General features: G+C 47.4%; 1 protein-coding gene across 2 annotated transcripts in view; it reads left to right on the top strand.

Moving 5' to 3' along the window:
- The window catches only part of PAX7 (paired box 7), a 133579-nt gene that overhangs the window by 63427 nt on the left and 42615 nt on the right, over positions 1 to 27537 (top strand). For both annotated transcript variants that reach the window (XM_006883596.1, XM_006883597.1), the window contains exons 5-7: positions 5194 to 5393; positions 14263 to 14428; positions 15519 to 15721. In XM_006883596.1, coding sequence (XP_006883658.1) covers positions 5194 to 5393; positions 14263 to 14428; positions 15519 to 15721 — 569 coding nt within the window. The remainder of the gene's footprint in view (positions 1 to 5193; positions 5394 to 14262; positions 14429 to 15518; positions 15722 to 27537) is intronic.

Genomic DNA, 27537 nt, shown 5'->3' with positions numbered 1-27537 from the left:
AAATAGATCTGTTCTGGAGAGGGTAAGCTCAAACTGCTCCTTGGCAGCAGGGATTTTGAAGCTCCATCTCACATACTTTGGGCTGGTTGTCGGGAGGAATCAGTCCTTAGAGAAGGACATCATGCTTGGAAGGGTCGAAGGACAGTGCAGAAGAAGAAGACCCCAGATGAGATGGATTGATACAGTAACTGGGGTAATAAGAGCAGGTGTGTCAGAGACAGTGAGATTGGCTCAGGATAGAGCAAGGTTCAGAGCTGTTGCACACAGGGTCTCTATGAGTGTCAGGTGACGCTGGCTCATAATGATTATAACATTGTTTAGCCAAAAGATGACTAAGGGCCATGGTCTCAGGGGTTCCACCAGTCTCTGTTGAACCAGCAAGTCTGCCCATATATTTTTTTGTTGTTGTTCTACATTTTCCTCTACTCTATCCAGGGTCTTCTACTGTGACCCCTTTTAGAGTGGTCAGTGGTGGTAAATGGTCATCATCTAGTTCCTCTGGTCTCAGGTTTGTGAAGTTGAGGTCCATGTGGTTCTTTAGACTAATTGTTTCAGTACATCTTTACTTTTCTTCCCTCTTATACGTTCTGGGCTCAGAGAGACCAATAGTTGCACCTTATGTGAGTGCTGGAAAGCTTTTAAGACCCCAGTGACTACTCACCAAAGCTGGATGTAGGACATTTGTCTTTATGGACTATGTTATGCCAATTGACCTTGATGTCCCTTAAGACTATGGAGACCAAAACTCTTAACTAGACTCTAACTGCCCAAAGGGACCCCAGAATTCCTTTCCAGCATGTCATCTCCTGTTCACCCCTCACCACGAGTGGAGCATGAACTTAAATGCTTTGTGACTTCCATCAAATGACTTGACCTCTCTGGATCTTGGTTACAATTTGCAGAAGAGTCAGTAGCCCTGATTCACAGATATGTCCAGAAGCTGGTGCAGAGAAGACCCTGCAGTGAGGGTGGGTCCCAAGGAGGAGGTGGTTGCCCATCTTTAGAGGGGCTCAACTCAGAGCCTCTGGAGCTGTCTCTGTGTCTCCCTGAGCAGTGAGTGGGGCATAGATTTGCTTTTCCCATTCAGTGTCTAGAGGGTTGTTATGGAGTTAACAGCATTTCAGGATCATTCCAGATCCTTTCATACAGCAGAGACCTAAGCCTTAGGGCCCTGCTTTGCTGTTCCAGGCTGACCTTCAATCTGATTATCTCTCTGGGCTCACAGAGTCCCCAGATCACTGTGGACAAGGAACTAGGGAGGACAGAGAAAAGGGATGGAAGTGGACTCCAGGTGAGCCCAGAAAGCTTCAAGTCTAGAAAGGGCATGTATATTGGATGCATAAAGGACATGATGGGTGGGCCCTGAGTCTGAAGACTTGGTAGGGTCCAGTGTCAGAAGTGCCTCAAATTTGATTAACTGTATTTAAGAATTTGTTCATAATTTGTTGGATTATTTTCTTACAATTTTATTTTATATTAAAGCACTTTAAAACTTGATTCTGAAGAGCAAATGATTTCATAAATGGAAAAAACATTTCCTGTAACAGGATGGAAACCATAAAAACAAGAAGCACAAAAGTCAACAATGTTGTTAGGAAATATTGCATGCAGAGTGCTGTGAGCTTGGAGTCTGCCCTCTCTTTACTAAAAAGGGAAAATGTTGTTGTTAGGTGCTGTCCAGTCACGTGTGATTCATGGCGACCCTATGAGCAACTGCTCTGAATCCCTGTGCCCTCCTCACAATCTCTGATACACTCAAGTCCATTGCAGCAGTCACTGTGTCAATTTACCTGATTGAGGGTCTTCCTCTCCTTTGCCATTCCTCAACCTTCCCAAGCATGATGTCCCTCTTCAAGGAATAGACTCTCCAAGCAACATGCTCAAAGTCTGTGAGACAAAGCTTTATCATTTTTGCCTCCAAGGAGAACTCTGACTTCGCTTTCTCCAAGACATACCTATTTGTTCTTTTGGCAGTCCATGGGATAGTCAGTACTATGTTCCAATACCATATTCCAAAGGCATCAATTCTTCCGTCTTCCTTATTCATTGTCCAGCTCTCAGCAGTATAGCTATTAATTGAAAAGACTGTGAATTGAATCAGACACACCGTAGTCCTTAAACAAACATCATCGTTCCTCGGTAACTTAAAGAGGTCCCTGTCTGCAGACTTTCACAATGCAATATGTCTCTTGATCTCCTCATTGGTGGTATTAACTGTATTAATTTTGGATCAAAATAAGTTGAAGTTATTGGCATTTTCAATCTTTTCTTCATCTATCATGTTTCTGATTTGTCCAATGGCGAGGATTTTTGTTTTTTTGACATTAAGACACAATCTATATTGAAGGCTGTAGTCTTTGATCTTCTGCAGTAAGCTCTTCAAGTCCTCCTCACATTCAGCAAGCAAGGTGTGTCATCTACAAAACGAAGGTTATTGATGAGCCTTCCCACAATCCTGATACCTCATATGCTGAAGATCACTAACAACTGTTAAAGACTGTCTAGGACTTTACTGTCCTCTATTGCAGCCACTGGCCCCTTGTGATTATAAGTATTTGAGTGAAATTTAAAACTCAGTTCCTCATGTGCAGTAGGTACATTTCAAATGCCTGATAACACTTAGCTAGAGGCTGCCATGCTAAAATAGCACAGCTCTAGAACATTCTATCATCACAGAAAGTGTGGCTGGACAGTGCTGTTCTAGGGTTAAACCAAGACTTAGACAAATTGGGGCTATGCCTCCTCCATCAGATGAGGGCCTCTCCTAAGACTAGGATGGGCTCTCCTAAGATTGGGGCTGTATCTACTCTTATCTCTGACAATCATCTCAACACCCTAGTCTGATGCTGCTTTGCTCTTGTCTCAGCTCAAGAGTCTCCTCTGGGCAGGGGGCAGACCTGACCTCCCATCCCCCATCAAAAGTTGACCTCCATTCCTGTCTGCCAGTCCCTGCCTTGTGCTCTGGAGACCCCAAGGGCTCTGAACGGCACCATCAGAAAATTGAGCTTATGAAGCAAATCTCACCTGATTGTCCCTTGTAGGAAGGGTCTAAACCTATTTATGTAAACAACACTTGAAGCAATTAAGGATGAAGGTGACTGTTGGTGAAACGAAGATGAGAGAAGAGCAGGGTTCCTTACAGCTGTTACACACTCACTGAATGACTTGGGGAAATTCACATTGCCTCTCTGTAACTCAGTTTCTCCCATCTGCAACACGAGTACAGAGGGTCTTTGATGCTTTTCGGCTCTGACCCAGACTTAGTACTCTGTGAGCACAGGAGTCCTTCTTTAATCACCAAGCCCAGTGCACGGCACAGAGCAGGCGCTCCAGAGGCGCTTTGGTGAATGAATGAGGGATCCAAAATAGACATGCCTCAGGAACCTCGAAGATGGAGGAAAGAAAGGAGGGCACAAAAGGGCAGAGAGCCAGAGGGAGACAGTCCCCAGCCCTCTGCATCTCTTTTCTCTTCCCCCTTTCCTTTGTGGTCTCACTGACCCCTCTCCTCTGTGCCTCCACAGGGAGCTATTGAGGAGAGGTGGGGACTCCCTGCTAACTGCCTTCTTAGAGATGGTGACAGGGAAGAGATGGTGACAGGGACCCAGGTCAGTTCCTGGAGTGTCTTCAGTCCTGACAGCTCAGAGCTCCCACAGACCTTTCCTTCAAGCCCTCCCTTCCCAGGGCCTGAAAAAGGTGGACTCCTGGCCTGACAGCCCCATCCAAGGCTGGAACAAGCCGACTCCAGCCTCCTGGGTTCTCTTACATAAGGAAACAGAGGTCTTTAACAACGCCTAATCTCAGGCTAGAAAGTGAGGGGTAGAGGGTGGAGGCCATGGTCGAGGGGAGCTCTCCTTCAGCCCTAAAATATCACTCAGATCTTGGAGCATCCCAGGAAGGATGTGTGTAGAGGTCATCACATAGTCAAATCCCTCATACCGCAAATGTTGAGAACAGGCCCAGTGAGGGTCACACAAGCAGTTAAGGGGAAAGCCAGACTGGAATCTAAGCTTCCTGACTGCCAGTCTTCACTCCCTCCCTCACTCCCTAACCAATACCAGTAATTAACTCTTTAGTGGGTTTCCAGAGACAGTCAGTCACATGGTGAGTGCCGGTGGCTTAGTGGTGAGGAGTTGCACTGCCAGCCCAAAGATAGGTGGTTCTAATCCACCAGCTTCTCCCGGGGAGAAAAGATGGACAATTTCCTCCTGTACAATTTAGTGCCTCTGAAAATCTTCTGGTTCCGGAGATTTCCCATCCTCTCTCACAGAGCTGTTGGTGGATTCGAGCCACCCACCTTGGGGTTGGTAACGTCTTACCTACTAGGCCACCGCAGCTGAGTACACTCAGACCTTTTCCCTCTCTTATTTGTCCTTCCTCCCTTTCTCCTTTCCTACCCCTCATCCTCACTCCCTTTCTTCTTTTGTTTTTTGCAACATTTCCCCAAAATGCAGTAAAATCATTGTTTAAATGCTTGCCATTTGAAGCAATACTAAAACACCCAAGTGTAAAGAATAAATAAACCAGAATTGTTAACCTGAAGACTAACACGTGTTAGCATTTCGGGTGCAGCATTCCTTATGCTTCACATGTACGTTTGCCAAAAGTGGGGCTGACCTGTGCACCTGGGCCTACACCTTGTCTCCTCAGGTGTGTGTTTTGGGGGCTGCCCGCCCCCCATGACTTGTGACAAGGAATGTTTTGCTCCTGAACTCTATGATACGGAAATCCTTCCATGCCAGAGCAAATCATCTAAATGTCCAGCCTTAAGGAATTGGCTGAACATGGCACATGCAGTCCCGTTTTAAAGCCAGTCTTCTAACGGGAGCTCTGGTGGTCTGGTGGTAAGGAGCAGTGCTGTAATATCGAAGGCACGGGTTTGAATCCACCAGCTGCTCCGCTGGAAAAGGATGAGCCATCCCCTCCTGTGCGATTTCCTGCCTCAGGAAGCCCCCTGGAGGGTCAGCTGTGGGTGCTTCCGACCGGGTGGTGCACAGCAGTCCCCTCAGGTTGGGCACGAGGCTGTCCCTCACTCTGGTAACCCATGCGTATCCTTCGACTTGTGCTCCGGAGGATCTGGTCCTCGGGGAAGAGGCCATCTAACACAGTTAGTACACAGTTGTACTCTGGGTCTCTCCAGCTAGACCCCAGCTCCCTGCCCCGCTAAGCCGGCGCCCTCTCCCTCTCTGTTTATAGGGAACCGGCTGGATGAGGGCTCGGATGTGGAGTCGGAACCGGATCTTCCGCTGAAGCGCAAGCAGCGCCGCAGTCGGACCACGTTCACCGCCGAGCAGCTGGAGGAGCTGGAGAAGGCTTTTGAGAGGACTCACTACCCGGACATCTACACCCGCGAGGAGCTGGCACAGAGGACCAAGCTGACCGAGGCCCGCGTGCAGGTGAGGACGCCCGGGCGTTCATGCTGCGGCCTACTCCAGAGACTGGGATGGAGAAGGTGGCCGAGGCAGGGAGTGGGGGTGGGCAGGGCACGGGGTCTGCCTATTTAGTGACGCCCTGCGGGTTCTGCACAGGTGGCCCAGGGACCGCATAGCCAGGTATTAGCACTGGCACCTGGTGTTGGTTGACTGACTGACTGAACTGCAGGCAGCCCCAGGGAAGCCAGGGGTGTGCAGTGTATCTACTTGGATTATATCCATCCTCTCAGCCAAGAAATACTTCTGAAAGGAGAGGGGAGGGAAGAGAGGGAGGGAAGGAGGAAGAGAAGGAGGGAAGAGGGAAGGAAAGAGAAAAAGGGAGGGTGGGAAGGAGGCAGGAAGGAAGAAAGGGAGGAGGGGAGACAGGAAGGGGAAAGAAAGTGATGGAAGGAAGAAAGAAAAAGAGCAAAGAAAGAGGAAAAAGGCAGGGATTTGCTCAGCAGGGAGAACTGTGGAGGAGTTGTAGACATCTCCAATCTCTGAAAGGGGCAGAAGTGAGTAAGAAGATTCTTGAACCAGCCTAGCTTCCTAAGATGGGTAGTGAGTTTCCTATTAAGGGAGGCATGCAAGCAGATGAAACAAGCATGTTCCTGGAGAGTGGGTGGATATGAGGACTCGGAGTACCACTGCCTCACATTCAAGTGGGGAGTTGTTGTAGAGGGGCTGTGGGGAAAGGTCAGGACCTGCTGGGTCTGTGAGAATTGCCCCTTGCTGCTATGTGGCCCGAGTCCAGCCAGGGAAGTGGGAACTGACTCTTTGTCAGGGCTGAGCACTCCAATTCCAAATGCTGAGCATATGCTGGTCAGAGGGTCTCTGGGGGTCTAGTTGGATGGATTAAGCCTGGAGGGGGATGGAGGAGGACGCGCCTGGTGAATTCATGATGAATAGTGCTTGTGGGAGCTCTTTGCTGACTGTCTGCTTTGTAGATGGGAAGGCGGGGCTGCCTAGAACTGATGGGGCCCTTCCCTTCAATGGCACCAGCAGATGCCCACCTGGCACCAGCCACGGAGCTGCAGCTTTCCACTCATGACCTACGGGGACCCTCGGACTACCTTTGCAGGGTCATATGGCCACTGCTAAACGGGAAAAGCAGACACTGTAGCTCAGAGAAACTTCTGCCTGGGTCACTGAGAGCATGGTGGGGGCTGAGCGGGGCCTGGAATCTGTCCCCCAGAGAAGTTGACTAGGAAGCTAGAATTTGAGAGCGGGAAGCAGAGGTGGTTCTGCAGTAGAATCCTCACTTTGCATGCTGGGAATGCAGGTTTGATTCCTGGTCAATACTCTTTATGCACAGAAACCACCTACCAGGCTATCAGTAGAGACTTGCGTGTTGCTGTAAGAAGTTTCAGCAGAACTTACAGACTAAGATGAAGTAGGAGGAAAGCCCTGGCAACCTCCTTTCTGAAGGATAGTCAGTGAAAACCCCATGGATCCAATGGTCCAGTCAGCAACTGCTCAAGGGGTGGACAGCACTGTGTTCCACTGTGTGTGGGGGTCAGCCCGAGTCAGGGGTCATAAATCAGCAACTAACTCTATGGCAGCTACCAGGAGATGAGGAAGAGTCCTCGAAGCGAGCTGTGGCTTTGAAGGAACCAGTGTGTCTGTCCCTTGCCTTCCACACCCCCATGCCGGAATAGAGGGCCAGCAGCAGCCAGCTCATCTCATTCCCTCCGCTCCCTGGGAGGATGACATCTGAGCCGGCCAGCTCCCACCCCCCTCGATCCCCCTGCAGCTGTTCTCCTGGGCACATTCCTGGGTGCTTTCTCATCCCCTTGTCTGGCAGCCTCGGCTGCTTCCCACCACCTTGGAGCTGCTTGCTGCTTGTAAAATTTCCTGGCTGTCAGGACAGTGCTTTTATTGGCCCAGGGGACCTAGAAACAGGTGTCACTCAAGGTCTAAGAGGAGGAGGCGGCTGGGAAGAGGAGGAGCCAGGGCCCAGTGAGTCCATAGTTAGGGGGTCACAACGAACCCCTTCACCACTCTGACATTCCCACTTGAATCTTAGGCTCCCCAAGATTTAAACTGTGCCTCCTTCCTCAGATTGGGAATTCCCCAAGACTTGAATTATGCCTTCCTCCTCAGGCTGTGAATCATCAGGCTTGTTATGCATCAGAGAGTTGGACAATGACTAGGGAGGATAGAAGGAGAATTGATGCCTTTGAGCTGTAGTGCTGGGGAAGAGTATTGAGGGTACCATGGATTGCTAGGAAAACAAAGAGATTCACCCTGGGGAGGGTTAAACCGGGCTGCTCCTAGGAAGCACGGATTCTAAGGCTTCGTCTAACATACTTTGGACATATTGTAAGGAGGGACCAGTCCTTGGAGAGGGCCATCATGCTTGAGAGGGTAGAGGGACAGTGCAGTAACTGGGTTAATCGGGATGGGAGGGTCAGAGACAGTGAAATTGGCACAGGACAGAGCAGAGTTTAGGGCTGTTGTACATTGGGTCTCTATGAGTCACAAGCGACTCAACAGCACATAACAACAACCACCACCACCTCAGGCCTAATGGACTGCTGCTATCTGAGAGGTCGGCAGTCAGAATCCACCAGCTGCAAAGATGGACAGTCTGCAGACTGGATTTTTGGCTTTTCTCTCGGACTAGGTGCCCTGGTGGTTAAGTGGATAGGAAGTTACATTGCCAACCCAAAGGCAGGCTGCTCGAATCCATCAGCTGCTTTGCTGGAGAAAGATAAGCAGTCTTCCCCTGCGTGATTTACGGACTCTGAAAACCCGCTGGAGTTATGAGCGGATGGCCATGAGTGAGTGAGTGAGTGATGAGCTCCCAGCCCTCAAATTGTGTCTCGCTCTCAGGCTGGAGCTCCCCCAGGCCACCAGGGCATGGGCTAAGCCTCTTCCTCAAGCTGAGTGGTTCCTGGTTAGGCGATGAATCTTCTCCCTCAGTCTGAGAGCTCTCCCAGCAAAAGAGGAAACGAGATAGTGCTATTTTTAAAAAGGCTCAACAAGATAGTCAAGACAAATCATAGACCATTGGCCTGGAGAAGATTGGACTCAGAGGATATGCTGCTACAGGTCTGAGGCCACCAAGTGCGGGATCAGGTCCACAGGGAGAAAACCTCAAGAAGAATATAAAAGTCTGCATGAAAGAGTGAGCAAGGCTGGGTGTCGACAGGCCTTCCTCCCCACCAGGGCCTGCCTGCCTCTCGTTAACAGCATCTCCTAAACCAAGTCTGTTTCCTTTCCTGAGGCTTAGTCCCCTCGATTCTAAATAAGGGGAATGAGGAAAATGATTCCCAAGTCCTTTTAAGATTCTAGGATCCTAACTTACTGACAGTTAAGGCTGTCTTATGAGGTGATGAGATCTCTGTTACTGAAAGTATTCAAGCAAAACCAATGCCCAGCCTATCAGAGACCCTGGAGCGAGGTTGCCTGTTATGGCTGGTGGTCAGGGATGTGGAAGTCCCCTAAGCATTCCTGAGATTTCATGACTCTCTACATTGAAGTCTTGGTCTCTGTGTCTAACAGTCCAAAGTTCTAGGCTTCTGAATCTTCATGATAATGTAATTTCAGAGGTAGTGGTCCTGGGGCAAGGTAATGGATGAGTCTGGATCTGAGTGTAGGCTCGGAGTCAGATGGCCTAGGTCTGGATTGCCGCTTTATCACTTACTTGCTCTCAGTTTCTTCAACTGGAAAATGGGTGTACTAACAGTAGAGTCTAATAGGTCTCTATTGGAGAGGGTGAAACGAAGTTTCTCCTTGGAGGCTAGGATTTTGAAGCTCCATCTCACATACTTTGGACATGTGGCCAGGAGAGACCGGTCCTTGGAGAAGGACATCATGCTTGGAAGGGTGGAGGGACAGCTCAGGAGAAGACATCGGATGAGATGGATTGACACAGTAATTGGGGCAATGAGGATAGGTGTGTCAGAATCAGTGAGACTGGCTCAGGACAGAGCAGGCTTCAGAGCTGCTGTACATAGTGTTGCTATGAGTCGCAGGTGATTCGATGGCACATAACAGCAACAACAACAGTAGAGTCTACTGTAAGGATTAAAGAAATATTTTTTAAAAAAGATGGAATTCGCAAGACCTTCTAGAATATAAAACCAAACCTACTACACCAGGCATGAGATTTCTGAGGCTGTAATTCTTAACAGGAAGAAACTGTGGCTGGTGGGTTAGAACTACTGGCCTTTCAGTTACCAACCCAACACTTAACTTACTGTGCCACTAGGGCTCCTTGCCTGACATATAGAAATACCATAAACTCTGAAAAGTTGGCAGTTTGAATCCATCCCTCTGTTCCTTAAATATCTGCTCCCCTAAAGATTGCAGCCTAGGAAACCTTACTCTGCCCATAGGGGTCACTGTGACTGATAACTAGCTTGAAAGAACCCAACATTATCATGAAAGGCCACCTACTCTTGACGGTTCCAATTCTGACCACACTTTCAGCCTTAGATTCCTTCACTCAGTCACTGTTTACTGAGCACCTACTGTGTGCCAGGCTCTGGCCTGAGCAGGCAAAATTCTCTCTGGTCCAGGAATTGGTTAGTTAATAAACAAAATCCAAACTTGTTGTTTTGAGACAGAGCCAATTCATAGCTGACCCTTCAGTGGGTTTTTGGAAACTAAATCGCACGAGAGAAGATTGCTCGTCTTTCTACCATGAAGCCACTAGTGGATTTGAACCTGCTGCCTTTAGGTTTGCAGTGCAACTCCCTACAACTACACCACCAGAGAGCAGGTTATCAGTTGGCTGCAAAGAGAATAAGGAGGAGATTGTCCATCTTTCTCCTTTGGAGCAGCTGCTGGATTTGAACCCCCAAAGAGGCAACACCTTTGGGTTGGCATTGCAACTCCATATAGACTTCATCACCAGAACAAACAAGCATTAAGTCAGATGGGATTCTGGTAACTAAAGTGTGTTCTGTCACTTTCTCCCCCTGCTCTGCAGCAGAGAAGTGAACTTCCGTTTGAAGCCTGATGGGCATTCTTGTCCCCTCAGGCACCAGGTGGAGTTGTCTGCTGAAAGTCTGTGCCCCAAGAAGGGCAATAGAGAGCGAGCAGTCAAGGCAGGAACACAGATGGTAGAGGACTGAGAACTCCTTTATCCAGAGGAAGGTTCCTTCCTGCAAGGCTGGTGACCCAACCAGGACCTGGAAAGTACTGTGCTCAGAGGCACACAAATCCACTTGTAACTCAGTGGGCACAACCCTGTGTTTACCCCCGAAGCTGGTGCTACGGGGCTGAGGGTCTTCGGCTCACCCAGCATTGTCTCTCCCGGCTGCCTGTGTGAGCACTCCCACCCTCAGACAAGGGTGCAGCAGCCAGGCTGTGTGCAGCACTTCACATTCTGGCCCCAGATATCACACAGAATCCAACTTCTCAGAGTCGTTATGGAGACTCAATAAAACAAGGCAGTGATATTCTACCAACATTTATTGAGTACTTACTACATGAGGAATCCTTGGGTGGTATAAGCATTTACGTCTTCAATTATGAATTCAAAGGTTAGAAGTTCAAATGCACCCAGAGGCCCCTTGGAAGAAAGGCCCAGCTCTCAGTTTCTTACAGGTCCCAGCCTTGAAAACCTTATAGAAGTTTCTACTCTGATACTTACAGTGTCACCTGGGTCAGCAACTGGCTTTAGAAGGACTTACTAATTAACACCTCTGAATCTTAATTATACCAGATAACATTTAGTGTGCACTTTTTGGGTGCCAGTGGTAATGTTAAACTGAAGGATCTCTGCTTGGCATAGATTTCTCTTTGCCCATCCTCCCCACAACCCTAGGAAGGAGTTCTTGCCATTGTTTGAGTGAGAAAACCAAGGTTTCATGAAAGGAATAATTTCCTAAAACCAAACCAAATAAAAAAACAAACCCATTGCTGGTAAGTTGGTTCCTACTCAACAGTATTGGGAGTGGCTGGTGGAGTTGAACTGTCGACCCTCAGGTTAGCAGCCTGATACCTTACACTCTATGCCACCGGGGCCCTTACCTTCCTAAAGGTGCAGTCAGTAAATAAGTGGCTGTGTTGGACTTGAGCCCACACTGTCTGCTGTGTGGACTGGGGTTCTTTTCTACTACATTCAGAGAAAGGCCAGATACCGTGTGACTCCCAACTGCATGCTAGTGTTGCTAAACGATTAAATATATGAGTAATAAAAGCTCATCTCCTGTTTTCAAAGACTTGAGCAGTGATCAGGGGACCCAGATGGGGCCACCTTGTCCCCCTTGGCACCTCCATTTTCCCATCTGAAATGGCATTTTGCATTGGAGGCTGGCTAGATCCCGTCTAGTTTAGCCAGCTGAAGAGCTCTAGCAGAAATCACTGTACTCTGTAATCACTGTACTCTAGGTAATGCACTAAAATACGTGCAATTGTGAACCATTGAGGGTCAGATCCACGCATGAGGTGGGCAATAGTGCTAGCCGCTGTCCGTGAAGAACTGAGGAATGGAATGATGGCAGAGTTTGCTTATTCTGTAACACAAAACCTAAAAGCCAAACCAGTTATTTCTATATGTTAGGCAAGGAGCCGTAGTATCATAGTAAATTAAGTGTTGGGTTGGTAACTGAAAGGTTAGTAGTTCAAACCAACCAGCCACAGTTTCTTCCTGTTAAGAATTACAGCCTCAGAAATCTCATGAAGGACTGACCTGGGTTGGAATTAACTTGATGCAGTAGGTTTAACTTTATGTTCTAGGAGGTCTCACACATTCCAGCTTTAAAAAAAAATATTTATTTAATCCTTACAGTAGACTCTACAGTTGTTGTTATGTGCCGTCAGGTCACCTGTGACTCATAGCAACCCTATGTACAGAAGCTCTGAAGCCTGCCCTGTCCTGATCCAGTCTCACGGACTCTGACACACCTACCTCTGTTGCCCCAGTTACTGTGTCAATCCATCTCATTTGAGGTCTTTCTCTCCTGTGCAGTTCTACCCAGGACTCTCTGGACATCTCCAAGGTTTTTTGCGTCATTCACATGGCTCCTGTGTTGTTACTTCTTAGTGAAATAATTGTGTTTTAAAGTGAAAAGGGACAGTCACTCCCATAAAAAGATGATCGGTGGTGAAATCAAACACAGGACCAAACTAAATAATATGACTGAAGCCTGGCTGGCCTATGGGGTTCTTCTCTGTGTGTTAGAAAGGGAGATTCGCAGGTATTAGGGGAACCACGATGGTATAATGGTTCAGTTGTTATGTGCTGTGGAGTCACCTGTGACTCATAGCGACCCCCTGTATGTATAATAGCTCTATCTTACTCAGCTGCTAACCAAAAGGTCAGCGGTTTGAATCCAATGGCTGCTTCCATAAAGGTTGTTCCGTAAACAGCTTTGAAACCTTATGAGGCAGCTCTGCTTTGTCTGTAGTGTCTCTCAGGGTCTGAATTGACTCAACAGCAAATTTAGTTGCTGGCTGCTATTGTTGTTTTTTTCTTGTTCCACCACCCCCTTTTTCTGGAGCAAGCCACTATGGACAAATTAGCACCAAGTGAAGAACTTTTCCTCCACATACCCGGAGGTCTGGAAGAGAAGTGAAGTGGAATGGCTTTTTCATCACCCAGCTGAGGTTATTTGATGTCCATGTCACTAGCTGCTTGGGATGTCCGTCCAGTGTGGAGTGGTGGGAAGTCCATCCTTCAGGAGAGACTAAATCAATGCGAAGACAATCCCCCCACTCTAGGAGCTAGGGAGCGAGAACATGCTGAACCTTCAATGAAGCAGCCTTGGTCTGGTCCCTCTGCTCCCTAGACCACCTTTAAAGAGGAGCCAGCGACTTTCTTTTCTGAGGCAGGTTCGATTAGTCAGACTTTTCTCCCATCTCTATGGTACCGAATGGGCTGGAGCCAGATGCTCTGTTCATTTGGTCTGGGAAGCTATCCACTGTTTATGAAAGACCTGGAAAAGACAAATGACACCAGCGCATATTAATGCCCCTTTACCCAGCTGAGATGTCCCCATGTTGGCAGACATTGTCCAGAGACTTGAGGGATTCAATGCCAGGGAATATCCAGATGATCATCCTACCAGAGGAGACCGTCAACTGAGCCCTGGAGTCCCAGGCTAGGCAGTCACACCAAAGCATCCCAGTCTTTGCTTATTCATTCATCTGCACATTTAATAAGCCATCACTGAGGCCCAGGGCTCACATCTGGAGAAGGAGACAGAAAAGCACAGCTGAGAAACAATAGGACAACTTCTTTGTGAAGAAGAGGGAGATATAGGGGACAGGGAGGTAGTTGAGTAGACATTGCAGCTGAACCTTGACGGTTGGGAACCAGCTTTAGGAACAGTGTTCCAGAAAGAGGGAACAGCTTGTGCAAAGCCCGAAAGTAGAAAAGAGCCCCTCAGAGCTGCTTCCACTTCACACACTCATTCTCCTCTTTCTCTCACAATGCCCAGGAACTGGTGCAGATTGGAAGGGTCAGGCTGAAGTGTAGATCTTAGATCAGCTACAGATTAGCTATCTGCTGTTGGGCAAGTTGTTTGACATCTGTGAACCTCAGTTTCTCTTTCTGTGAAATGGGACCAAGAGATCCATCTCAAAAATAAAAGTATCCAAGCCTGTTGCCGTTACATTGATCTGAAGTCATGAAGATGGTATGTGTTGCAGAGCAGAACAAAGGTCCGGCTGTGATCTGTGTGAACGTAGAGAGGCAGGCCTCCTTCTGCAGTGCTCATAGGTGGTGGATTAGAACCCCCAACCTTTAGGTTAGTGGTGGTGCTATCCTCAAAGTGAGGCTTTCCTCCCATAGATGAAGATGCTGGTGGGAGTCTGGTGACAACTATGCTTCAGCTCTCTGCCAGGACCCAGACAGGGCTGAGGGGTCTCCATGCTCTGCTCTTGCCCCCCACCCCAGGTCTGGTTCAGTAATCGCCGTGCCCGCTGGAGGAAGCAGGCAGGAGCCAACCAGCTGGCAGCATTCAACCACCTTCTGCCAGGAGGCTTCCCGCCCACCGGCATGCCTGCGCTGCCCCCCTACCAGCTGCCAGACTCCACTTACCCCACCACGACCATCTCCCAAGGTGAGCATGTGCCCATTGCCAGCATCTCAGTCATCTGCCTTGGGCCTCAAAGATCAAGGCCATTCTCTGAGGTGTCCCCACTCTGAGTTGAAGTGTCACATCTCCCTGGGCCACAACCAAGAGGGGCTGGGCCTGAGATCTATCGAAAGCAGGAAGCATCATTTGGGCATAGGTTATTGGTGGCTCAAAGGATAAGATTCAACCCTGGTATGAAAGAGGTGGGCAGAGGAGAGAGGTAGTTAATGGAATCAAGGAGGCCTTGGGGTGGGGGTGGAGATGTTGGGCCCCAGAGGAGATAGTAAGCTTTGTATGGGGGGATAGGCCTCTTGCTCACCCCTCTCTGGCTCCTGCTCCCTTCGGCCCTCCCCTCCCCTTCCCTCTCCAGCACGCAAAAGGATTCAGCTATTTGCCACATGAGCGTCCTCTCAGAGGGCTGACAGCTGGAATTCTGGAGCCAAGGACAGAGGCAGGGTAACCCTCCTGTGTAATTTCCATGAACCAGAAACAGGGCCCCAGGTGACAGGCTCCCAGTCACTGGAAGGCTGGGGTGGGGGCGCGGGGGCGGCGCTGGAGGAGCAGAATAGTAATTCAGTAACAAGGAACAGCAGTAGCTCCAGAGTCAGGACAAAGCCTGCCCAGCACCCACCCACCAGCCTTGCCAGCTGCTGCAAGTATCCCAACCCCACTGAGCCTCAGTTGTTTCATCTGTAAAATGGAATCATACCTTTGCTGCGTACCCTTAGACAGTATTTGTAATCACATCCGTCGTGTGGGCTTGGTTGATGCTTATGAGATGCTGTCAGGCTGGTCTGGGTGATAAATAGAGTCTCAGAGAAGTTTCACTTTCCATCCAGCTAGCATGTATTGAGCACCTACTGTGTGCCAAGCACTTAGTAGCAGGGCAGGTGAGCAGTTATCTACAGGCTGTCGGGAATGTTGACTGGCTGTTGGGCAAAACAGTCAACCAATTCAATTTGTCCTATTCCAAGTAACATGAGAAAGGAGTGCAGGGTGGGAGAAAGGGGTTCATGGTTATCTCCTGCACAGGAAGCTCTTTCCTTGCCTTCTTCAGTCTTGGGTCTCTCTACAGATGGGGGCAGCACCGTGCACCGGCCCCAGCCCCTCCCGCCATCCACCATGCACCAGGGAGGGCTGGCTGCAGCCGCCGCGGCCGCTGACACCAGCTCAGCCTATGGAGCTCGCCACAGCTTCTCCAGCTACTCTGACAGCTTCATGAACCCTGCGGCCACCTCCAACCACATGAACCCTGTCAGCAATGGCCTGTCTCCGCAGGTAGGTGTGCCCTTTCCCCTCCCCAGAGGCAGGGGCCATCGCCAGCAGCCTAGCAGGTGAGGCCCCCAGTGACACAGGTTGACTCTCCATTGGAGAAGACAAATGACACTCAGGAGATGCCACTCGATGCACTCAGTCCCCACAAGAGTCCTGGCCACTGAATACTTGAGATAGTTTAAGTGGGGAGCCAGGACGTTTCTTCCACCTCCCATTTCACTGTTCTGTGATCCTTTGACCTGGGTTTATCTTCTTCAAGCTGCAGACCTTGGTGGCACATAGGAAAGTGAAGAGGGAGTTTCCATAACAAGGTTTCCACACTTCCTGCCACTAGCAGCAAATCACTATTCTATTACAGTCTTTCTCTTGGCTTGATGACCTTTCAAGCTCATGAAATTGACCTACCATCCATCTAGTAATTGGTTAGTCCACAAAAGTCAGGCATTTTCACTGCAAGCCTGGAAGCCACGTCTTACTGCTTCCTGTAGAATGTTGACAGTGCTCTAGAACGTGTAGTCCTTCGGATTCCATCCTGTGCTCCTTCTCCCACCTTTCAACAGGAGTGACCAATTAATGAAAGGTTGGATTGCATCTTATTGGTGGAGAGAATTGCAACTAGGGCTCTGGATGGAAATCTTTGCTCTGATTGGGTCTTTGGAACTCCATTCTCTTCTATCGGATTGGCTGCTGGTTGTGTCAGTCATTGCTTGCCTGGTGCGCTCGAAAGCCTAACTAGGTTTTTTTACATGAAAATAGAATACTGGAGTGTAGGCGGGTTGTTTGTGTGTGTCGGGGGGAACAGAACTTGATGCTACTGCAGGCCCCAGTGAATTTAGGGAGTCGAAGAGGGTTCTTAGAACCGTAGTAGTGGTGGTGTTAATCAGACTCATACTGCAAGCTTGTGTAACAGAGTCGACGTGTCCCACTGGGTTTTCTTGGCTGTAGTCTTGACAGAGGCAGATCCTAGTCTTCCTTGAACCACTAACCTTTTAATTAGCAACTGTGCGCTTAATTGTTGCACTAACAAGACTGTAACCACCAGGTTATTGTTGTGTATTTACCGTTGAGTCTGAACCAACCCATAGCTGACCCGCTGGTGGGTTTTTAGAGACTGTAAATTGCATGGGAGGACATTGCCCATCTTTCTTATGTGGAGCAGCTGGTAGATTTGAACCGCGCACCTTTGTGTTGTCAATGCAATCCCTCCAACTACTAAGCCACCGGAGTATCAAATATCTATGGAAAGGGGATAGTTAAATCTAAGACTGTTTTTACTGTGCCTGCCACCTTGCACAGATCTGTGGTGATAAAATATGTGAGACAGACTTATTTGAACAGCCGTGTTGTTGTTGGGTGCCATCCCGCTGGCTCTGATGTGTGAGGGTAGAACAGAAACCTGCCCAATCTTGTGCCATCCTCACAATCCCCACTGGTCTCACGCCCATTGACACTGTGCTAATCTAATTGAGGATCTTTTTCTCTTTTGCTAACCCTCTACCTTTGCAAGCATCATGTCCCTTTCCAAGGACTGGCTCTTCCTAATAACGTGCCCCAAATATGTGAGACAAAGTTTGATCATCCTTACATCTAAGGAACAATCTAGCTGTACCTCCCCCAAATAGATTTGTTTGGGTTTTTGGCAGTTCATACTATATTCCATATTCTTTGCCAACACCACAGTTCAAAGGTATAAGTTCTTCTTTGGCTATCCTTATGCATAGTTCCATTTCCACATGCATATGAAGCAATGGAAAATTACCATGGTTTGGGGCAGGTGCACCTTAGTTTTTAAAGTGATGTCCTTTCTCTTTAACACTTTAAAGATATTGGTAACAGGTTTTCCCAATGGAATACATCATTTGATTTCTTGACTACTGCTTCCATGGGTGTTAATTGTGGATATAAGTAAAAGGAAACAGTGAATGACTTCAATTTCTTCTCCATCTGTTATGATGTTGTCTGTTGATCTATTTGTGAGGTATCAAGCCAGAGTTTAAATGCCTCGCTTCACAGAGAGATCATTGGCATCACTTTCTCCCTCATTAAGCAAAGAACCTGCTTCAGACTTAATAGCAAGGAGTGCACTCCTTATTTAATGTGATAACAGGTCAAATAGGTCAGTACAGAGTTTAACACAAAATAGGTACTGAATGTGCTTGAGTCCTCTTGCCTCCTAATAGTCAGAACAGTATCAATAGTATAGGAAAACTGGTATCTAAAGGGGTGGGGGATACAGGTATCAAAGGAGGATAGTGGGGAGCAAGACCATCAATGAGCTCTGGCTTATGGGCCACATCTGTCCAGTGACCTCCTTTCTGTCAATAAAATCTTATTGGAATACAGCCCTGCCCATTTGTTTACATATATACAGCTGCTTTATAACAACAGAGTGGAGTAATTTCAACAGAAACAGTATAGCTTGCAAAGCCAAAGAAATATTTATTGTCTGACCCTTTGCAGAGGTCTAAAACACTCTTGAGAATGTTAATTTCCTGCTTATTCAGAGTTCATTCATGTTGGCGGCCTTTAATTTGTATAGTTGAAGGTTAATTGCATTTTAGACCATCATTTACTTATAGGGAAGATCTTGGGTGAGTTCCTTCATCACTCTTTGCCTCCTTTTTTCATTCATAAAGTGGGGGTAATGCTAGTGCCTACCTCCTAGGATTGTTGGGGCTTGAGTGAGATCATGTGCATAAAGCACTTAGCCCAGTGATGCAACAGGTCCTCTGGGGGCTCGCAGTAGGTGGGAGATCATTGGCCTGGGCTCTGAAGTGGTTCCCAGCCATAAAGAATGTCCTTACCGAGTCACTCCCATTTCTTCTTTTCAGCTGTCCTAGATCTAGCCTGTAGACAAAAGTGTTTTCCCATTTGAAACTAACTGGACTCTTTAGGAATCAAAGCTATTATCTGTGTGTCTTTGACAGCCAGTGTCAGCTGGACCAGCTAACCTTCCAGAGCTGACAGTTAGACAAAACAGGATCTCAGGGCCACAGCAAAGACCTCAGGTGTCCACACTGAGAATGTGTTCTAAGCCCCATCTTGTAAGAAGCAAAGCTGGTGGGGCATCACTTGGAAAGCTGGAGAGGGACTTGGAGGTTATGTGAGCCAGCCATTTTTGTTATACAGGTGGATGGTTTAGTGGCCTGGTAATGGCCCCAGTACAGAACTGTCAGGGCCAAGACTAAGAGTCCAGCATGCCAAACTCCCTGACTACCGAGCTTCCCAGCCCACACTGTTTCAGTGCAGGCTGAGATTTATCCCCCAAGCAGCACTTCTGTCACAGGCTAGGGAAAAATCAGTGAAGAAAGGACTTCTGACCCCTGAAGCAGGAATTCCTGGTGAGTACAAGTGATTAGGAGCCTAGTTGCTAACCTGAAGGTTCAAGTTCATTCAGAGGCACCTTGGAAGAAAGGCCTGGAGATCTTAAAGGTCACAACTGTTTGAAAGCCCTGTATAACCATTCTACTCTGCACGTGTGGAGTTGCCATGAGTTGGAGATGACTCAGGGGCAGCTAGTTTGGATGGAATTTTTTTGGTTGGTTTCATTTTTGGGCTCTGGAGTGTGTTTTGGTGAGGGGATTGGAAGATGAGGATGCTCCAAGAGATCTTTGAGCCCAGAAATAAACCTCTAGGAAAGAGGGGAGAATAGAAGCTGACCCAGTAACTGGAGCAGCTAGATCAGGCCAAATCTTCTCCTCTCATGGCCGGAACGGTTAGGAGATGGAGAGTGTGTTTTCAGCCCTGCGTAGACATTCCTGGGTAGAAACTTCCCTCTCCTCCCCAGCTAGGGTTGCTCCTGAAACCGGAAGTGAAAGACTTCCGCTCACTCCTGAGGGCTGAGTGGCCGTGAGCACATGATGGATTTGGGGGGGTGGGGACCTCTGAGACACTCCCCGAAGTTCTCACTGGAAGTGTGAAGATAGATTGGAGGGTCTGCAAGGGCAGAGGGGACCAGGAGGTGAACAGCTGCTGGAGGAGGGGCGAGGATGCTGTGCTCAGGGCAGATGTGAGAGCAGGGGAGTGGGTGGGGTGGGGTGAGCAGCTGTTTCTGTTCCTGTTCCTGTGAACCACTGGGGTTAAGCATTGAGCACTTCCTGAAGGAAGGAGGTAGTAGAGGCAGGTAGGGGGTGACTTGTGCTTGTGTATAGGAGTTATTGTTGTTGTAACTAGCAATAGAAGTTACTGGTTTTCTAAGCACCAGCTTGTCCATAGTCCCTCCTCTGTATGAGCAGGCCTACTTGATATCTTTATAGGAGTGGAGAGGGGCTTCCGCCAAGTGTTTGTCATTTTCAAGAAGTTGACAGATCCCTCTCGCTGCCTTCCTCATAGCCCACCTGGGCAGGTGGGAGGGGCCTGTTCTGTGAGGGGCTTCCCCTGGGCAATGGGCTGTCACACTTTCCCATTAGTCTAAGTTTGGTCACAGAGGACGTAGGGTGATGGCTAGATGAAGGGAGACCATAGGTGGGCAGAGGGAGATGGGGCGAGGGCCCAAAGGTGCTAGGGAGGCAGGCAGGGGGCAGTGGGTAATGTTGGACCACCACAACCACCCAACACCTGCGGGCTCTGTGGAGGTGAGGAAGGGGCCCACTGTACTGTGTGAATCCCGAGACAAGGAGGTTGTGGGGAACACTACTGATACTGCGGATGGAACATGGCTCTTTACTCCCACACAAGGCTGATTTCACATGACAAACTGGCCTTTTGAACTTAGCTATGTCACTAAGTGAGGCTTGAGTATGTGATAGTTATGCTGACAGCTGAAGGGAAGTGAAAGCTACAGTGAACAGAGCAAATTGTTTACCTGCTTTCATTTATTGAATAAGAGTAGATAGAACCTGTCTACAGATAAGGAGACTGAAGTGCTTAGGGGTTGACTTGCCTCAGGTCAATCATCCATCCATTAATCCATCTATCCACCCATTTATCTCTCTCCCCTCTCTCTCTCTTTCCATTCACCCAACAATCCATCCAAAATATATTGAGCCTCCTGCGTGTGTTAGAAGGAGTGTAGGTGGTGAAGTGGTTAAGTGCTTTGCTGCCAACTTAATGATCAGCAGATTGATCCCATCAGCTGCTCCTCAGGAGAAGAATAAGGCCATCTGCTCCTGTAAATATTTACAGCCTTGGGAATCCTATGGGGCAGTTCTCCTCTGTCATATAGAATTGCTATGAGTTGGAATTAACTCCACAACAAAGGGTTTATTGTGTCACAGAAGGCAATGGAGATTCAACAGTGGAATTCTCACTCTCTATCCAGGAATCCCAGGCTTGATTCTGGCCAATGCCCTGCCTGTGTGACCACCATCCATTTGTCAGCGATGGCTTGTGTGTTGCTAGGATGCTGAACAAGTGTCAACAGAGCTTCCAGAGTAAGAGAGACCAGGAAGAAATTCCTGGTTATCTACTTCTGAAAGTTAGCCAGTGGCAACCCTATGACTCACAAAAGTCTGCTCTTGTTGGTCATGGGGTCACCAGGAATTGGGGACTGACCTGAGGACACCACCACCACCACCACCACCACCACGTTCTCTGTGGTAGGCACTGGAAAGCAGTAGAGCTAGGTGTTAAACACATCCTGGCTCCAGAGCCCACCATGAGTCTTTGTTGTATCTTCTCTGTGAAGCTGGTCTTACGGACCACATGGGAAGTTGAGGTTACCAGGACTAAGTTCTAATCAGTGCCTTCTAACATCAAGCTTCTCTCTTCTTCTTTAACTTGTGGGACTGAGGCTCAAGACTGGAACAAGTCTCCTGTATGATTCTCAACAGCAAACACCCAGTACTGCCTCTGGGCATCACATGAGGCCTCCTCGGAGGTAGACCAGCAAAGAAAGACACCTTCAGCCACAGGACACCAAGTGGACGCCAGACCTGTGCACTTAGATGAAGTCACTCAAGCTTCTGTTGTGTCCTGAAGTGTTCCTAACTCCAGCAGCCTGAGGACTAAGTAGAACTGTCCCGCAAGGAGTCCTGGACTTGTGTCTTTGTTGTTGTTGTTGTTGTAGATTGCCATTGAGTCAAGCACGACTCATAGCGACTCCATGAACAAAAGGCCCGAAACCCCTCTACAACCATCACCATTTATCAAAGTTCACAGAGTTTCCAGAGGCAAGCTATTTAGGAAGTGGAATCCCTGGGTCTTTTCTTCCACTGAGTGACGGGTTCAAAGCACCAAACTTGCAGTTAGCCAACTTCTTAACCATTGTACCATGAGACCTCTTTGGGGAAACAGGATCAGAGAGAGTAAGCCACTTACCAGAGGCCACAGAACTGGTGTGTGGTAGATGCCTGTCTGGCCCAGGCACCTCACTTGCCCCTCTGCCCCTCATCAAGACAAAGTCAAGACAGGCTGCTTGCTCTAAGGAGCTGTGCTGAGCCCCTCATGTGGTGACATCGGAAACTCCCTTCGCTTTCTCTTCTCACTTCCTTTTTGCGTTTCCCCCCTTTATTGGAGACATTGCGTTTATAATAAGCATTTAAAATGAGTCTTGCTGGACCAGGGACGAGGAAGGCGGAGGGAGAGGGAGATTTGTAGGCAGGATGATGGGGAGGGGGATTGTGGGGTGTTAAATAGCCCAGAATTTTTAAAAAACTGATGCAAATCACTGGTAGGAGAGAAAATTATGTGCAATTACGTCCTGATATTGGAAGGTTTTGCCTAGCCCAGGCAACAAGATCTCATTAACAAGCAGAAAATAAGATTGAAATGGTGTGTAAAAGAGCTGAAAAATGAATTTGAATGCTGCGTTTGTCCACAATTACCCCCTCCTTCACACATATTTTATTGCAATTTTTTTATTATTCTTAATCTCTCCATTCCTCAAAGCAGATTGGGGACATCCTGGCATTACCGGGGCGTCGGGAGGAGGTGGGAGGGTTTTCTGCTCCCCTGAAAGGAGACCCTTCTCTCGCACATTTTCCGAGGTTGGGTTTTGGAGGGATCAGGATTCATTTCTCCGGCTTAGCGGGTTGTAGCAACATGGGGCTTTAACCCCGGCCACGCTCTCCTCTGTGCCCCGCCCGGGACTTCCCTCACTTCTTCTGCAGGCTGCTTCCTTCCTCTCCATCTCTCTTCCCTCGGCCTTCTCGGGGTCTATCCTAGGCTGTCCCTTCCTTTGGAGACCTCCTTGTCATGTCCCTAGAGCTGGGGGAAGCCTTGGAGTCCTGGTCTGGTTGCTGTGTGGCCTTGGAGTGGCATGCTTAGCTTCTCTGGTCTTCATTTCCCTCCTCTGTGGGTGCTGGTGGGAATTCAGACCTCTCCAAGGTTCTCTGAGACTTCAGGGAGGCTTGGCGTGCAAAGTGTCTGACACCTAAACCAGTTGTCATTGTGTTAACCTCAATTCATGGTGACCCCCTGTGTGTCAGAGTAAAACTGTGCTCTATGAAAACAAAACAAAAAACAACCAGTCAAAAAGAACAAACCCACTCACTGCCATCAAGTCAAAAACGACGCAAAACTGAGTTTCCTAGACAGTAAATCACAAAGAAAGAGATTGCGCATCTTTCTACCTTGGAGCTACTGGTGGATTCGAACCACTGGGGAGAGGTACAGTCTTTGAGTTAGTAGCACAACTCCTTACGGACGACACCACCAGAGCTCTCTAACGTTTTCTTTTCTCCTCTTCTTATTCAGCTTTTTACAATTGCACTGCTTATTGACAGTAAATCCAATAATCAGCTATGTAACTCTATCCTTAAAGCAATTTCCCCGTCACCATTAATCGTCCTCTCCCAACCCTTCCTCTCTAGCATTCTTGATCATCACTAGTAAACTTTGCTCTTTAGATATCTGCCTTTTCTTGTCTTTTTATGAGGTCCTAACAACATTTGTTCTTTTGTGGTTGGCTGAGATATCTCAGTATGATACTGTCAAGCTTTGCCCATGTGGTACCACATATCTTCACCTCTATTGTTGTGTAGTATTCCATCACACATGTTGTTGTTAGGTACCATCGAGTTGAGCATGACTCATAGAAACCCTGTGAACAAAAGATCTGAACCTAGTCCTGTCCTGCGCCGTCCTCACACTTCCTGACACAGAAGAACCCATTGCAATAGTCACCTTGTCAATCCACCTGGTTGAGGGTCGTCTTCTCCTTCACCAACCCTCCACCCTTCCCAGCATCATGTCCCTCTCCAAGGTATAGCACCTCCTAGCAATATGTCCAAAGTATGTGAGGGGAAGCCTTGTCATTCTTGCCTCCAAACAGCACTCCGGCTGCACCTTCTCCAAGACATATCTGTTTGTTCCCTTGGCTGTTCCTGGGATGTTCGGTACTGTTCTCCAACACCACAGCTCAAAGGCATCAATTCTTTTTCTGTCATCTTTATTCATTGTCCAGGTCTTGGATGTATAGCTAGTAATAGGAAATACTATGGTCTGGATCAGAAGCACCTTAGTCCTCAAACTGACATCACTACTCCTCAATAATTTGAATAGGTCCTTAACTGCAGATTTTCCCAGTGTTTTTTCCCCATCTCTATTGTTGAGAAGTATTCCTTCACCATCACACATAAGCAGCACATTTATTTCTCTCTTCATCTGCCAATGGACAGTTAGGTGCTTTGCGTCTTTTGACCGTTGTCATCAGTAGTGTACAGGTCAAGCTTGGGGTCTTTGCTTTCAATTCTTTTGGATCTATACTTCAGAATGGAGTTGTTGAGTCAAAGGAGAGTTCTACTTGTGGTATCTTGAGCAAACTGCCACATTCATAGGGTAGCTATGGCTAGACGCCAGCTCAGTGACCTCTAACACCAACCCTCACGTTCTCCACAACAGCTGTTCCATTTTGTATGCTTACCTGTAACAGATAAGGGTTCCAAATTCATGACTCAAATTCCTCACCGTCAAGACAGAACCACCTTGTACCTGACCCTTCAGTGGGTTTCCAGAAGCTGCAAATCACCCTGGAGGAGACTCTCCATCTTTTTCTTGTGGAGCCACAGGTGGAGTTGGACCTTTGAGGGAAGCACCACCTTTGGGTTAGCTGTGCCACTCCCTGTGGACCGCGCCATGAGAACTCCCCCAAATCATGGGTGACGTTTGCTCTTTCTCTCTCCCTCTCATCTCAGCTGTCCTAGTGTGAGCATCTCACTGTAGATTTGGCTTGCGTCTCCCTGCTGGTTAACAATGTTGAGCACCTTTTCGTGTGTCTGGTGGTCATTTGAATATGCTGATTGGTCAAATATCTATCCAAGTCCTCTTCCCTGTTTTATGACTAGGTTGTTTGTCTTTGGGTTGCTGCATTGTCACAGTCTTATGTGCATTTTGGTTGTTGGATTTAGGATTTTTAAAGTTCTTCTCCTACTAGGTAGTTTGGCCTTTCACTTTTTTCTTTTTTGTAAGTCATTTGATGAACAAAGTTTTAAGTTGTTATGAAAACTCACCACCATCAAGTCGATTTGGGCTCCTGGTGACCCTGTAGGACAGAGAAGAAGCGTGCCAGACAGTTATCCAGGCTGCTCATCTTTACGAAGGAGTCGGCCTCATCTTTCTCCTGAGGAGCAGCTGATGAGCTTAAATCTGACCTTTTCATTAACAGTTTAGAGCTCTAACCATTGTGCTGCCTGATGCTTTGATTCCTTTTTCCTTTGCTGTTTGTGTTTCTGTTACCACATTCATTAAACTAGACCTGACAGCTTTAACTCTGCTGCTTCTGAGGATTTTATAGCTTGAATTGCTCATTTAGGTCCTTAATCTATTTTGAATTTATTAGTATTTTTTAAGTCTATTTTTATTTATTTTTTAAATTTTATTTTATACTGGTTTACATACAAAGTTCATAAAGTTCCTAACATTGTTTTTCACACCAGATCTTTCCCCTTTCCTTTACCCACCCCTCCCTCCACCCATCACATTGTGTGACCCTATTATTAAGCCCTCCCCCCTTGGACCTTCATACTTGTTCTACAACAATGGTCTTATACAGTATTTGTCTTTATGAGACTGAGTTATATCAGTCAGGATAATATTTGTGTATAGTGTAAGACATGCATCTTATTTCACTGTTATATGTGTGTAAATCCAATTTTCCTAGCACCGTTTAATGAAGAGACTCTTCCTTCCCCATCAAGTGCACTTAGTGCCCTTGTGAAAATTCAGTTTACCCTGGGTGTATGTGAGGGATCCCTAGTGGCGTAGTGTGTAGGGTGTTGCCCTGTTGGCCCAAAGGCTGAGCTTCTCTGCCAGTTCAAATCCAGGAGCTGCTCTGTGAAAGAGAAGTGAGTAATCTCCTCTTGTGTGATTTACAGCTTCAGAAACCCAGTGAATGGCCAGCTATGAATCCGTTCCAACTCAACAGCAGAGGGTTGAGTTTTTAAAATATAAATGTGGGAGTTTATTCCTGAACTCTGTTCTGCATCCCTGGTCAGTGTGTCTATTGTTATACCAGCACCAGGGCTGTTTTCTGTAGCTGTGGGCTATTACTGTAGCTGTGGGCCATTACTGTAGCTGTGAACTATTACTGTAGCTGTGGGCTGTTACTGGAGCTGTGGGCTGTTACTGGAGCTGTGGGCTGTTACTGGAGCTGTGGGCTATTACTGTAGCTGTGAGCTGTTACTGTAGCTGTGGGCTGTTACTGTGGCTGTGGGCTGTTATTGTAGCTGTGTCAACTCAAAATTCATTGTCCTTGAGGCAGAATAGACTCACAGCTGCCCCCCCCCCCCAGTTGACTTTCAGGAAGCTGTAAATGTTATGGGAGGAGATTGATCATCTTGTTCCTAGGGAGCCATTGGTCGATTCAAACACCCAAAAAGGTATTGCCTTTGGCTTAGCAGTGCTACAACATACATTTCACAAATTCACCTATGGATTTGTGTTTCTCTCTTTCAACACTGTTTAAGCTATTCAGGGCCACTTGCTGTTCTATATGAAGTTGGGAATTGGCTTTTCTAGTTCTGTAAAGTAGACTATTGGAGTTTTTCCTTGAGATTGTGTCGAATCTATCAGAGACTGCTTTGGGTAGTATTAATAGCTTAACAATATTAAGTTTAGTCCATGAACATGGAAATTCCTTTTATCTAAGTCTTTTTTAATCTCTCACAACATAGTTTTATCATTTTCATTGTATGTACCCTAGTTAGTAGGTGTGGCACTCACTTCCTAAACAATGTGCCTCCGGAAACTATGAACTTTGATGAATGTTGATAGTTGTAGAAGGGCTTCAGGCCTTTTGTTCATAGTGTCACTGTGAGTTGTGTTTGACTCAATGGCAATCAACAACAACAATCCTGATTAGATTTATCGCTAGGTATTTTATTCTTTTAGATACTATTATAAATGGAATTTCCTCTCTAATTTTCCTTTGAGATTCTTCATTGCTTCCAAAACTCATTGCTATTGAGCCAGAAGCAACTCGTAACTGACCTTCCGTCAGGTTTCCGAGACTAGGAGTCACATGGGAGGGGATTACCCATGTTAATCTTTTGAAGCTGCTGATGGATTCGGATCGTGAGGGGCTCAATCTTGGGGTTAGCATCCAACTGATTTTTGTTTTGATCTTGTACCCTGCCACTTTGCTAAATTCATTTGTTAGCTCTAGACATTTTCTTATGGACTTCTTGATCTTTTCTAGTCCTATCATCAACAGTTAGAGATCATTTTGCTTCTTTTCCAATTGAGATGATTTTTATTTGTTTCACTTTTCTTACTTGAGTTCTAGCTTGGCTAGAACTCCTACTACAATGTTGAATATAAGTGTTGAGAACAGGCACGCTCGTCTTGCTCCCATGTGAGGGGAAAGCTCTTAGTGTTTTCATTAAGTATAATGTTGGCTGTTGGTTTGTTTGTTGGGTCGTTTTGGTTTCCCCCCCCCCCCC

The sequence above is a fragment of the Elephantulus edwardii genome, unplaced genomic scaffold (assembly GCF_000299155.1).
Source record: "Elephantulus edwardii isolate Elephantulus edwardi_28Jun2011 unplaced genomic scaffold, EleEdw1.0 scaffold00028, whole genome shotgun sequence".
NCBI lineage: Eukaryota > Metazoa > Chordata > Mammalia > Macroscelidea > Macroscelididae > Elephantulus > Elephantulus edwardii.
The sequence above is the reverse complement of the archived record's forward strand: the minus strand, read 5'-3'. Positions and strand labels throughout refer to the sequence as shown.